General features: G+C 60.8%; 1 protein-coding gene across 1 annotated transcript; it reads right to left on the reverse strand.

Annotated features, from left to right (window-relative positions):
* Nucleotides 1–7,583: 7,583 nt before the first annotated feature.
* Nucleotides 7,584–9,001, reverse strand: FOXL2 (forkhead box L2). The gene has a single exon (XM_072726962.1). It carries the CDS (start codon nt 8,869–8,871, stop codon nt 7,705–7,707), a length of 1,167 nt encoding a protein of 388 aa, XP_072583063.1. The 5' UTR covers nt 8,872–9,001; the 3' UTR covers nt 7,584–7,704.
* Nucleotides 9,002–13,785: the final 4,784 nt, after the last annotated feature.

Genomic DNA, 13,785 nt, shown 5'->3' on the forward strand with positions numbered 1-13,785 from the left:
TCGGCGCCGCCAGGCTCCTTTATCTCTCATCTGCCGGCCGGTGGGCAGCTCCAGTTTCAGTAGGGACCAAGATCCCCCAGCCGGCCGCTGGGGGTAAGGGGCAAGAAAGGAAGAGGTGGAGGGCGCTCCAAGCACGCCAGGCTGCAGGGCCTCACTGCTCAGGTCTGTCGCGTCTTTTCTCTACCTCCCTAGGTCGCGTCCCCAAGGAAGAAGAAAAAGGTGTCCTGAACCTCCTTTCAGCTCAGGAAAGGTGGCCTGGGCCCCCTACCCTCGCAAGCCATTAGGAAGAGAGGCGAACCGAGGGTTCGCCCTCCTTGAAGAAGATGAGCGGCTGCAGCGCGGGCCTGGGCCCCAGGGCCCGCGAGTGGGGTGCGTGGGAGGCGCGCAGCTGGGGGCGCGAGGTCGCTCCCCCTCGGCACCCGCAGGTGGCCCTGCTCGTCTGCCCTCTCCGGGGTGGGGTCCTAAGCCGCGCCACCCTCGCACCCCCTCGGTGTGTCTGCGGAGGCAGGGAGCCCACGCATCCTCTGGGAAAGCAAGCCCACCGCCACGCAGAGGCGACGCCTCGGAGGCTTGAGTTCCGCGGCGACCCGGGTTTCCAAATCACGGAAAGCCAGGCGATAGGGGTCACAAGCGGGTCTCCCGTCGTCTCCGCAGACCCTTTGGGCGGACAGGACAGCGTGACGCCCAGACGTTGAGGCCAAGCGCTGGAGGAGTCTCCGGGGCCGCGAGAAGGCGCAGAGGCGCACCGCACGGGTTCGGATCCTGCCGGCCAACCGAGCCCAGCCGCCGCGAACGCGAGTCTCCGCAAACGTTGCGCGCGGTTCCGCTCCTGGGCACCGCGTGGGGCGAGGTCCCGCGGGGCACCACGGCCGCCCACGCTCCGAGAGCCCCCGCAGGAGAACGCAGGGCTGGCGGGGACTCCGTGGCAGAAGAAATTTAGTGGCGGAAGGCTTTGGGGGGCAAGGCGGGCGGCGCGGCTGGGCCTGGGGCTGGGGGAGCTGCCCCGGGGCTGGTAGCCCGGTTCCGGCGAGGCCGGCCTGGGGGAAGCGGCCCGGGGGACAGCCCCGCGGCCCCCTCCCTCGGGATTCCGCAGGCCGCTGACCCGGCCTTTATCTCGGCGCGGTCAGCAGTCGTGGGGGCTTCAGGAAAGAAGACAAAGGCCCGGTGTCACTGCAGGCGGGGGCTCGGTTTCCTGACTCTCCGCTCACACTCACAGCCTTTAGCGTTTGCTGGGGTGGGGGGGGGGGGGATTTTTAAAAAATATGTGTCCAGTTTCCTTCCCCCCCTCCCCGAAACAAAGAAAAAGCAAAAAGCATATTGGCCTTCCCTCCTCGTCCATAGACATGAAAGTTTCCTGGGATCCTGTCCTTTCCTCGCTTTGCCTGCCTAGGGAAATAATCTCCCTTTGCACAGAGAGGAGAATCCCGGGAAAGGTTTTGTTTAATTCGGCTTGTTCGTATTATTACCCACAAAGTCAGGCCGAGGTCCCAACGTGGAGGGCCCGAGCTGGCCGCCCCGGCGTGGCGTGGCGGGGGCTCGGGCGCCTCTGCCCGGTGCGCTCGGCCTCGCCGGGGACGTCCAGGGTCTCCTCCGCCCGCCCCGCACTGGGAGCACCCGGTGCTCACGCGGACCCAGCCATTTCCCCCGAATTTTGTTTGGAGCTGCCCGGGAGCGACCTCTCCGCGCCCGGGGCTCTGCGGGCGCGAGGCGCGGGCGGCCCAGGCCCGGGTCGGCCGAGCCCCCCGCCCCCCGCGGCCCCGCTCCCCACCGCCCGCGGCGCCTCGGCCCAACCCGCTTCCTGCGTTTGCCCCGAGGGTTTCCCGTTTCTCCACAAAGAGCGAGGGGGGCCTCTCCCACCAGCTGACCTCCGCAACCTCCCGCCCGGTCGCTACCTACTGCTTTTTGAAGAAAGAGGGAAAAAAGGTTCAAACAGCTCCGCGTTCCGGGGGAGGCGCCTGGGGGCGGGAGGCGCCGGCCGGAGAGCCTCGGAGTGGCGGCTGCGCCTGGACTCTAGCGCCTGGCTGGGTGTCGCCGGCGGGTCAGCTGGGCCTCGCCTCTCGGGGCCTCTTGCCTTGGGAGAGGAGCGAGGGCGGCAGGAGGAGCGCCGGGCCAGGTGCGCTGGCTGTGCGTGCAGGGCCAGGTAGTCACCGCCGTGGCAACTGCGTGTGCCTCCTCCTAAGGGTCAAGGAAGGGGCTGGGGTAGGGTAGACGCATCAGCCTGCGCTGCGACTTGGAAACGTGCTCCAAGGTCTGGGTTCTTGAGGGCTCTGGGTGGCTGTGGCCAGTGGGCTAGAACGTCAGACCCCACAGGATTACTAGGGAAGGTCCGTCCTTCCTTCCTTCCTTCCTTCCTTCCTTCCTTCCTTCCTTCCTCCCTCCCTCCCTTCCTTCTTTCCTTTCTTCCTCCTTCCCTCCTTCCCTCCCTCCCCTTCTCTCTTTCTCTTCTTTCCTCCTTCTTTCATTTAGGGTCAGAAAACCATATTGACCATGTACAAAATGGGCATTTTGACCTTAGAACACTTAATTACTTTTATAACCCTGCATGGTGTATGTGTATATATATATATATATATATATATATATATATGATTATTTCTATTTTATAGATGAGAAACCTGAAATTCAGGTGAGTCTTTGCTCAAGGTCAAACAGTTAATTAAAGGTGGTTGCTGGGCTCTACACTAGTTCTTCCAGGCTGAACAAGCCTTGCCCCATCCTCCTGCACAGGCCACCTCCCTGGGTTCACATGGTCTCAGAGCAAGCTTGTCAGAGCTTATCACCAAGCTGGAGCCTATGTAGCAAACAGCAGGCACAGCGGAATGTTCTAGGGGGGACAATCTGCATGCAGCTCAGTCCTGTGATTCTTTCTCCTCTGGCTGCCCCTTTACCCAGCTCCCCGAACACTGAACACTGGCCTGCAGGGTCTGTGCCCCTCAGAGAACCCAATGGGTAGCCGGGCTCAGTGCTTTCAGGTCTCTCCATAAAATTTCCAAGGTTGTTTGCCCCACAGATACCTAGGTGACCCCTGGATGGTCCATTCTCTTCTCAGGACCTCTGGTTGCTTAAATGTAAGCTAAGAGATTTGGGGTCCATTCTTTTGTGACAGAATGGCTCCCTGTCTCCAGAAAGTAGAAAGCAGATAAGACTGCCTGGTTTCAAGAATCCCTAATTTCTTGTTGTCCCTAAGGCAGAACTAGGGGCATGAACTTTCCTTCCAACAGCTCCATGCGTCTGGTCCCCACCACACAGGAGAGGTGTGTCTTCTGGTCCCATCCTTTCCTGTAGGTCCCACAGATCTATTCCTGGAAGCAGGGGCAGCCCTATGGAGGCAGCTGGACCCACAAGGCATGGTCACCTTCAGCTTAGCTCCATAGACTGGGGGCCACTGCAGGCCTCCTGAGCCTGACCAGGCAGCTTCCTGGCTCCAACTCCCCCACTCCCCCCCGGGCCCAGGGGTTCTGGTGCTCCAAGCCTCCATTTAGGGAAGACCTTATTCATGGGCAGACTGTCTTGGGTCTGACCCAGTGTCCTGGCCCATTTCTCCTGCCCTACTGACTGCAAGAAGCCGGGGTCAGCCCCTGATTTCCATCGACCACTAGGGGGCTTTTAGAAACCTGGAGCTCTAGTCTCCCTTAGTGGGAGAGCCAGGCAAGGGCCTGAGGGCACCTAACCGCAGGTGAAATATCCTGAGCTGCATGCCCACCCAAACTGGGGATGTAGAGAAGTGAACTCTTTACTTATGCAAAGGGGAAGCAGGCCCAGGACACCCTTGGGAGTAAGGAGTGAGGCCATCCCAGAAAACACCCTAGGTCCCCATTCCATAATTTCCTTGGTGCATGTACTGCACTGGCAAATATTTCTCACGCATTCCCCCCACCCCCGCCCCCAGAACAGGAAACCTCACCCCCTTCAACCCAAGTATTTTGGCTGGGCAGTCTTGGGGTTAAGGGATGGCTGAGAATTTGTGTTTAAATGTGAGGAGGGGGTTCATATTATCAGTGATGAGTGTGAGGATGTTTACATTCATACAAGTGCATACACACTCCTCATTCAATACAATGTGGAGCAATTCATTACCCAGGCCATGAGAAATTGGCAGGGTATTTGCATCAAACTCTAAGTTGTATTTATAGTATACCCTGACAAACATAAATACATACACCCAGATGGTCCAGCCATCTAGACCAGACTATACATGCTAAGGCATAATTGCTGTATATCAGGAACTCTCTTAAATACTTTTGCCCTCGCTTAGGAGGTTCCTTAAATCCTCTTCTCTAATAGAAACTCAAAAGTGCAAAGAAGGAGAGGAGAGAAAGGAAATGAGAGATGAAGAAAGTCAGCCATAGCCTCAAACTTTTAGCACTAGGGGAAATGACCGAACTATAGAGTTATGGAGAAACCCCTAGGGCTGGAATTAGAGACAGATGTCTTCCTGTGGGCATCCACTGGGAAGTAGGGGGAATAATCTATCTCCTTTCTCTGTGTGGGATCCCTCCCCTGATCCCTGTGTACATCAGGAGTCCCTCACTGATTCTTCCATTTCATTCTGCAAACTTGGTGAGACTGCCACTACCTCACCAGCCTTGGGTGTCTCTTGCCTTTCAGCTCTTGGGGACAGAGAGAGGCCATCCTCCACGGCTGGCCTACACCAACTTCCCCTACCTCACTGAAGCCTCTGCCCTGGACACTCTCTTCTTTTGCTTTCTCTGCCTGGGATAGCAGTTACGGGGGTGCCAAGAGTCAACCCTGGAATAGACAGCCTCAACCAGCTCAAGCAAAGGCTCTGTATATAGTCTTTGTTATCATTCAGCAAGCCAGGATTATATACCAAGAACATAACTGCATATATTACCAATGACTTATGAATGCAACGCATGCTGTGGTCCCTCATAAGCACTCCTTGAGTATTAGGCATATGGTTATTACAATGCCTAAAATATATGCCCTCTCTGAAGGCGAATGACAAACATATACACCTCCCATCCTGTCACCAGGACACGACTTACACTGTACGCACATATTTGTAGCAGACAGACTACACAACTGCCCATGGGATACATGTTCACACCACAGAAAGCACAGACAGACAAACACATAGCAGTCCAGTTTCTTTTCTGCAACTCCTCTTAGCCAGACAGTGGTGCGGCGGTCCACTAGAAGCACCCAGATCCTAGGCCTGACCAGTCTCTTGGGCTTCCCACCTCATCTGAACCTCCCTCTCCAGCCTAATGCTTCCCTCTCCCCTGGCACTGACGGGCTCCAGTCGAGGTCACAGGCTGATGCTCCTCAAAACAGCCACGACTTCATCTTCCAGCCTTCTAGCCTCCCCAAGGAAGCTGGAGGGAGGAAAGATATCCTGAATCAGAGCCACTTCCCCTCGGGCCCAGCTACACATAACAGGGATCCCACCCTGATGGTCCCACAGTGTAACCACTAGTATAGGCTGGAGTGTGAGGCCTGCAGCCTTCATCCCTGTCACCAGCTGCCCCTGACCCACTGGTCTGCCTGGACCTGTGCCCCCTGCTGTCCAGGCCCAGAGTGGGGGCACTGAGGGACACGTGGCTGGAGTGGGATCCGGCCCAAGCTCCACCACGGTGGAGGGGAGAGCTGGCTCATACTTGTCATCCCATCCGCAGATTGAAGGCTGACCACCCCTAATATTCCTTGAGCATCCCGGGGCTGTAACACGGTCAAATGCCCGCATGCCTGCGCAGAAGCACCGGTCTGAATTCGTTATTTGAAGTCTCGGTAGAGGAAGAGAAGGGGAAAAAAATAGATTTCTACAGCCACACAGTATGTTCATTCCTCTCTGATACTCCTAAATCTCTTACGCGTATCTCAATGTAAATTAATTCTGATTATTAAAAATAATAAGGCAATCCACGTAAGTCGCTCCTTACATTTGTACAGAGGTTGGCAGCCTAAAGAACGTTTCCTCAACCAGGATTTTATCTATTTGGAATAAACTCTTCTGGTTACTGTATTTGTCCTGGAAAATAGAAACGTATGAGTTCAATATAATGAAAACACAGTCCATACACCTAGTACGACTGCGTAAGAGGTAAAATACAAACTCGGATGGGTGCAAAAATCGAACAAATTCTACGTACACCCACGCCTTGTGAACGAACCGAACCGCGACTGATAAAGTCTCTTTGATGACGTTAAACAGCCCCAACCGACCAGCGATGACACAGAAAACAAACAATCCCCCGGAAAACAGAGCGGCAGCAACCACAAACGCCCTCCACTCGGGCTGCCCTCGACCCTTATTTATCTGAAAGAGAATAAAACTTTGCTGGAAATCTCTCTCTCTCGCACCTAGCTGCTGGACAAACTTAGGCGAGGCAGAAATAATAGAAGTCCGTGTTAAAAGAAAGAACAAAAAAATTTATTTGGGAATTGACAAGACGGTAACAACAAACAAACAAACAAAACAACAAAAGTGCTCTAGTTCTTTCTAGAAAATTTGGTCCTCCAAACGACACACTACAAAACAACCAGGTCTAGGGTTTTTCGGGCCAGCCGGCTCCCCGCCACCAGCCCGCCTGGTCCGACTGCTGCCAGGTTTCACATTTCTCCTGCCCAAGGTGGGAGAAGCAAGACGTTTGCAAAACAAAAATCAGAGAGAGGACAAGCCGTCCCCGCAGCGTCCGCCGGGCAGGCAGTGATCTCCCGGCACTCCGGGCTTGCATCGGAAGATCCGGGGAAATTTGGTTTTGATTTGTTTGCTTCTAGACAGATAGAGAGGGGGGACCCCTCCAATTGGTAAAGGAAACCGACTTCTACTGAGCAGATTCTCCTACCTCTCTGAACACAGCTTTTTGAAGGCCCGACAGGAATCCTACTTCAAATCTCCTGGAAGAGATTTTCATGTTTTGCTTTAGCAAACTCCAAGGCCACGATACTTCGCCGGTTTTCCCGGTTAGTTTTTTTCTTTTTTCTTTTTTCCTTAAAAAGACACTTTAAAACGTTCTCTAAAACAGCCCTCCTGATCTCTTGGGCGAAGCCTCGGCCAGCCGCCGCGGGCCTGCGGGCGCCCGGAGCGCCGGGTCGGGGAGCGGAGGACGCGCAGCCCCCGCCTGGGAGCCGGGGACGAGCTGCAAAGCCCCGCGCAGGCCGCCGCGCCAGCGGCCCGGCTCCCCGCTCCCGCCCGCCCCCGCCCCACTCGGGGGCCCCCGCCGGCGGCTTCTGAGCCGCTCCCAGAGGCTCCGTGGAGCAAACACACGTTCGTCCCTTGCTCGGGCGCCGCGGGTCTCCTCGCCCGCCCGGACCCGCGCTTCCAGCCAGGGGTGGCGCGGCAGCCGCCGGGCCGGGGAAGCCGAGCGCGAGCGCACCGGCCCGCGTGAGGAGGCCCCGGGGTCTGCTCCGCCGACGCCCGGCTGCACCGCGGCCCCGGCGCTTCCCCCGCTCCGGGCTCTGCCTCGGGGTGTCCAGCCCGGACGCTGGGGCGCCGCGCGGGGGCGGGGGGGACGCGGCCTGCAGAAGGCGCGCGGAGAGGCGGCCTGCAGGCCCGGGCGGCGAGGGCGCGGGGAGGGCGCGGCGGGGGCGGGGGGCGCGCAGCGGGAGAGGCGGTGGAGACAAAGAGGGGCGAGCGGCGCGGCGCGGCGCGGAGCCAGGGGAGGCGGAGGGCCCCGGGCGCGGGCTCCCAGGCCGGCGTCGCGCGTCCCCGCATCCTCAGAGTCGGCGTGCGCGGGGCGCTCAGAGGTCGAGGCGCGAGTGCAGCGCGCCGGTCTTGGTGTCGTGGTCCCAGTAGGAGCAGTGCATCATGGCGAGCTCGGGCTGCCGGGCGCAGGCGAACTGCAGGCCCGGCGCGTTGCTGGGCGCGGGCGCCGGGGGCGCGGCGGTCGCCGGGCTGGCGGGGCTGAGCTGGCCCGGGGGCGGCGCGGCGGCCGCGTGGTGCGGCGGGGCCGGCGGCGGCGCGGCGGCCGCGTGCAGATGGTGCGCGTGCGGGTGCGGGTGCGGGTGCGGGTGCGGGTGCGGGTGCGGGTGCGGGTGCGGCGGCGGCGGCGGGGGCGCGGCGGGCGGGCCCCCCAGGCCGTTGTAGGAGTTCACCACGCCGGGGGGCAGCGCCATGCTCTGCACGCGCGAGTACGGCCCGTACGAGGCGGCCGGCCCGGCCAGCCCCTTGACCACCGCGGCCGCGCCCGGGCTGCCCGGGCCCGCGGCCGCCGCCGCCGCCGCCGCCGCCGCCGCGGCCGCCGCCATCTGGCAGGAGGCGTAGGGCATGGGCGAGGGCGGCTGCGGCAGCGGCCAGGAGTTGTTGAGGAAGCCGGACTGCAGGTACTTGGGGGGCGCCAGGTAGCCGTAGCCGTCGGCGCCCGCGCCCGCCACGCCGCAGCCGCCCGCGGCGCCCCCGGCCGCGAAGAGCCCCTTGCCCGGCTGGAAGTGCGCGGGCGGCGGCCGGAAGGGCCGCTTCATGCGGCGGCGGCGCCGGTAGTTGCCCTTCTCGAACATGTCCTCGCAGGCCGGGTCCAGCGTCCAGTAGTTGCCCTTGCGCTCGCCGCCGCCCTCGCGCGGCACCTTGATGAAGCACTCGTTGAGGCTGAGGTTGTGGCGGATGCTGTTCTGCCAGCCCTTCTTGTTCTTCTCGTAGAACGGGAACTTGGCGATGATGTACTGGTAGATGCCGGACAGCGTGAGCCGCTTCTCGGCGCTCTCGCGGATCGCCATGGCGATGAGCGCCACGTACGAGTACGGGGGCTTCTGCGCGGGGTCGGGCTTCTCCGCGGCCGCCCCGCCGCCGCCGCCGCCGCCGCCCTTGCCGGGGCTCGGCGGCGGCGGCGCCTCGGGCTCCTTGGCGGCGCGGCCGGGCTCCGGGGCCAGCAGGGCCCCCGCGGCGTCCTCGGGCTCGGGGTAGCTGGCCATCGCGGCAGAGCCGGCGCGCCGCGGCCCGCCAGCCCCTGCCCGGCCCGGCCCCTCCCGCGGTGCCCGCGCGGCGCAGTCCCGAACTCCTGGGCACCGCGGGCGCCGCCCGAGCTCGCTGGCCGGCGGCCTCTCGCCGCGCTCCTCTGCGCTCTCCTTCCCCTCGGGAGCGGCCGGCGGGAGTGGAGCTCAGCCTCTGGCCATGGGGGGCCCGCCCAGCAGCGAGGGGCTCCGGCCCCGCCGCCCCTCCCCGCCCAGGCCAGTCCCCGCCTCGGTGGGTTTTCTTCCCGGCGCCCTCCCCCGCCCCCACCCGCCGGGTTTCCCGAGGCGCGACCCGCGTCTCCGGCGGAGCTGCCCGCCGCAGCCCCCAGCGCCCGGAGCCTGGCTCAGTGCTGATTCGTATGGGCTCCGCCGAGTTCCGCTTGCGTCAGGCGCCTTCGCCCCTATAGCGGGGCGGCCAGTCGCGCACGGGCGAGTCCGTCTCCAAGTCACTCTCTGTGAACGCCCCGCACGGCCCGGGCCGGCGCGCGCCCCTCCCGGCGGGCCGAGGGGGGCCCGGCCGACGACCCGGCTCCCGCTCCCGCTCCCGCTCCCGCTCCCGCTCCCGCCCGCGCCTGCGGTCCGCGGGGCTCGCTCGGCGGGCGGGGCGGGGAGATGCCGAGGGCCCCGCGGGCTGCGTCCGCGCTCGGCCAGGGCTCAGGAGTCCGGGCCCGGCGGGAGAGGCGCGCCGAGCCTCCGCGCGGCTCTCAGGTGGAGGAGAAGGACTCGGCGGCTCTGCCCCTCCGCCGCAGTTCCCGGGGCCGGGGGAGGGGCGGACGGGACGGCGAGGGGCCGGGCGGCGGCGGGGTGGAGAGAGCTGCGCGGTGGCTTTGGGAAAACCAGCCCAGAAACGCGTGTCACTGAACCGAGCAACCTCGGCCCGGCCTGGCCTGGCGTGGCCTGGCCGTCGTGCTTCCAGAGGGACTGGGCCGGATGGCGCTGGGGAGAGGTCGGGGAAGAAGCGCCCAGGAGCCTGGCCCGAAGCCGCTTTGTCCTTCCTTGCTCTGCCTCTGGACGCAGGGACCAGACCGCTCCCCAGAACCCGCCTTGTAACCCTCGCTTGGATGTGTGCTTTACCACCACCAAGTAGACTCTCCCCCAGTCCTGCTCTGACGCGGGCGCGAGCGTTGCCCGTGGGGCCCTGGGGGACTCGGTCTGTGTGCGCCGTTATCACACACACACAAGTCATGGGGCCGGTCTGTCCGTGAGACACGTGAGATACCAGCTGCCCAGGTGCACATGTGCTGGTGCAAAAACACAGGTATGCACACGTACAAGGTGAGATTTATATTTATGGATAAAACATTTATACTTACTCCTGTAATGGTACATGTGTGTCACCTATCAGTAAGTGTGGTTCTGGGATGTCGCATCTTCTCTCTCTTTTTCCTCTCTCCTTCCTTCCTTCTTCCCTTTCCCGATTCCGACACAGCCTGGGAAGAAAAACAAGAGGCTGGGAGAGGCATTTGTTCAAAATCTCTCTCCTGACATTTGTTCTGATCTTTCTCCAGGGCTGAGGGGTGAATGCTCATCTACCTGCAGCAGAAGTCTGAATGGGTCCCAGTCACACCTGCATGCCAAGAGATTGTCTCAGGGGAAATTAATGCTGACACAAAAGGCAGCCGTGCTTTTTAACAGTTTAACTTAGCCTCAACAAAACGTCTGCCATCATAAAGTGTGAGAGAGATGTCCGGGTGTTTTGAATCCTCATGCCCCAAACTCCTTGGTACTAAGGGGGCCCGGATACTTTGGGGAGGAAGGTGGACTGGATGGATGTCATGCCAGGTTGTGTCACGTGTCTGGATTGGCATGCCTGGAGTGGCCACCCCAAAGCTCATTACTACCACTTCCTCTTGGGCTGCCCAGTCTCAGCGGAAGCCTGAAGAGCCCTTAGTGGCCTATGGGCCCAGCACCCATGGCCACGTTTGTGTGTTGCCTGCCTCCCGCTCAGCTCTCTGATCTACATTGTGAGATTAAAGGAAAGGAGGACAGGGTGATGGGCTCTTTTGGAATTCAGCATCGTGCAAATGACTACAGAGAGGTCAGCAGGGCAGTCTGGTCTGAACACTAAAGTGAGAGGGAACAGGGCTCTCCTAAACTCACTTCAGTAAATTCCTTCCTCTATCTTCCATTTAAGTGTATTTTAGGGTAGCTTGATTGTTTCTCCTGCTGCTCCCATTATACACTGGGGTAAGCAGCACCTCTTCAAAACCTCTGTGGCTGTCTCCTGAGCAGGAGTGCAGGTGTTTTTCTTCTTTCTCACCCCCATCCATGCCCAGGCTAGGGGTGGGAGTGATGTGAATTTGGTTTGGGGCTGCTGCAGATTGACCCTAGCGCCCCTCCTCCCCCTCGGCCTGGGCAGGGGGAAAAAAACAGTTGGGTCTGGCCCCAACCTGCGGGTGTGTGTGCTCTCTCCTCTCCTCTTTTTTTCTGACCACCCAGGCTGGCTCTCTGTCTCGCTCTCCCCCTTTGCAGGCATTTCCGCTGCTGGCCTGCAGCAGCCAGGTGTAACAGCATTGTTGTGTGTGTCATCACTTCCCCGAATTCCAAACTCGGCTCCCTTTTCAGCCTTTAAGGAGTGTGTGTGTGTGTGTGTGTGTGTGTGTATGTGTGTGCGTGCACGTGTGGGTAGGAGGTGGGGGTAAAGGAAGGAGTTCCTGTAAAGGGTCTTCTGGGTGGACAGGAGTCCTGCTCCTTTCAGGTATTGCTGTCCAGGAAGCGGCGGGGCGCGCCTTGGCTTACTTCTCAGCCCTCTAGGGCCGGCCGGGGAGGGCCCCGCTTCCTGGCGAGGTCCAGGCCGGCCGACCGTGTCGAGGCTCGTGGGGGGGCATCCTCTCTCCCCGCGGCATTGCGGCGACGCCGGGCCTCCGTCCAGTGACCTCGGGGCGGTGCCCACCTCGCAGGCCCGGGCGGAGCTCCGGGCCTCTCCGTCCGGGTTTCCCGGGGGCCTGCAGCTGCAGCGCGGGAGCCGCCGCCAGTGCCTCCTGCCGGGCGTCCCGCCCCCCTCCTGCGCCCGCCCCGCGCCCGCGAGGCCCCGACAGCCGGCGCGAGCGGTTCACTCGGCTCGGACGCAGGACGCAGGACGCAGGGAGACGCTTCTCTCCGCCCCGCGGGGGATCCTGCATGGGGCCGCGGCCGAAGCGGCCGCGCCTCTGGGGATCCCGGCGGCCGGGGTGGGGGGTGGGGGGCTCCGGCCAGGTGAGCGGCCCAGCGGCCCCGAGGTCGCCGCCGGCTGCTCGAATGAGGCCCCGAGGTGCCCTTTCCCGGCGGGGCCCTGCTACACCCTCCGGCTTCCCGCCCTGCGCGAGCGCAGAGGGACCGAGCCCGCGGCAGCCCTCTCCCTGGGGTGCGCAGCCCTCTCCCTGGGGTGCGCAGCCCTCTCCCTGGGGTGCGGCCTCTGCGGCGCGGCGGGAAAGGCGAAGCCCGGCTGCGTGCGCTGGCACATCCCTGCAGCTGCACACCTCAGCTGTCAGCGCTACTCCAGGCTCCTCCTACGCCCCCTGGACTCCAGGTCTCTGCACCCCCGTCACATCCCTCCATCCACTGCTCCCCAGGCCACCCCGTATCTCCTCCAGTTCTCCTTTTCTCTGCTACCCTTACACACTCACCTGTTACACAGACTAGTTCAGATCCAGCACAGTTTGGTAGAAAACCTGTCACTCTGATGCCTGGCCTTTAAGCTTCTCTACACACTTGGGCACTCAGCTATCTCATGACACAGAGTGACCTCTTGGGTCCATGTCTGCAAGCCTGACACCAAAAGCCTGTTGCTGCTTTGATATCTTTGGCTCAGGGTTAGGGTGACTGAGCTGCCACCTGGACGTTCCCTTGGTGAAGTTGCTGCTCAGAGTTCTTTGGGAAGCTCAGGTACAGAACATATTCCTGATGCATTTTAACACACACAGGCCACTCACACAGGCTTTGTCTGTGTTTTGTAGCTGAGCTCCCTGCCACGCAGACAGGCTGCAGCCTGAGTGAGTGCTTGGTTCTTCTGCACACACCCACATAGCCCAGGCCCCAGGCAGGCCCACAGTATTTTGCCTGGTTGAGACTAGCAGAGACACCCAAATCTATGCTTGGGAGAAAGAGTGAGCAAGAATAGAGAAGGAGAGAGAGAGAGAGAGAGAGAGAGAGAGAGAGAGAGAGAGAGAGAAGCCATTACCTTCTGGGGAAGAACTCACAGATGAGAGCTGTTTCCAGTTGGTATCTTAGTGAATCCTACACCCCTCACTCTGTGGTTGGCTGGGCTGGGAGGGGTAGACTAGCGTTCTGGGCTCCTCCTTACCTCACTGATGTTGGGCCTCAAGTTCACTAGCATCTCTTTGCCCCAAGGAGTGTGTGCCCTACCCTTTACCTGGCTGACTGCCCGGCAGTTGTAGGCATTTCTCCTGGTTGAGCCTAACTTAGGGAGAAAAGGCAGAGGGGGCGGGTTCCTGGGCAATGCGGGACCTTCCCTCTCCAAAGACTTTTGGGATGCTCCCAGAGACATAATTCTTGGGTGGCAGGATGACCAGCTTCCTTTGGTATCACATGGCCATTACTCCCATGGCCCAAAGCTATTTTTTTTCAGCCCTAAACAGTGAGTTTAGGTGCTCACTGCCACTAGGTGCTTTCTGTTCCCTCATCCCCACCCCCATGCTTGAGAGCATGATGTGTTGTTGTTTAAAGTTGCCTTGTTGCCTTTCTTCACACCCACACTGCAAGCCTTGATGGGTAGGGACTCTGTCCTCCACTTCTTACTCCCTGCTTCCCACCAGGACTGGCTTAATGTGTTTTAATGGCATTGGATACTGCCTCCATTCCATAGAGAGAATTGAGAGATGCCACTTTCCTTGTGATGAAGCTGGAATTTCCAAGAAAGGGATTGCAGGTGGGTAA

This window comes from Vulpes vulpes, chromosome 11, assembly GCF_048418805.1.
Source record: "Vulpes vulpes isolate BD-2025 chromosome 11, VulVul3, whole genome shotgun sequence".
Lineage (NCBI taxonomy): Eukaryota > Metazoa > Chordata > Mammalia > Carnivora > Canidae > Vulpes > Vulpes vulpes.

Excerpts from the sequence above, each read along its gene's own strand:
- FOXL2 (XM_072726962.1), bottom strand. The coding sequence starts at position 8,871 with ATGGCCAGCTACCCCGAGCCCGAGGACGCCGCGGGGGCCCTGCTGGCC.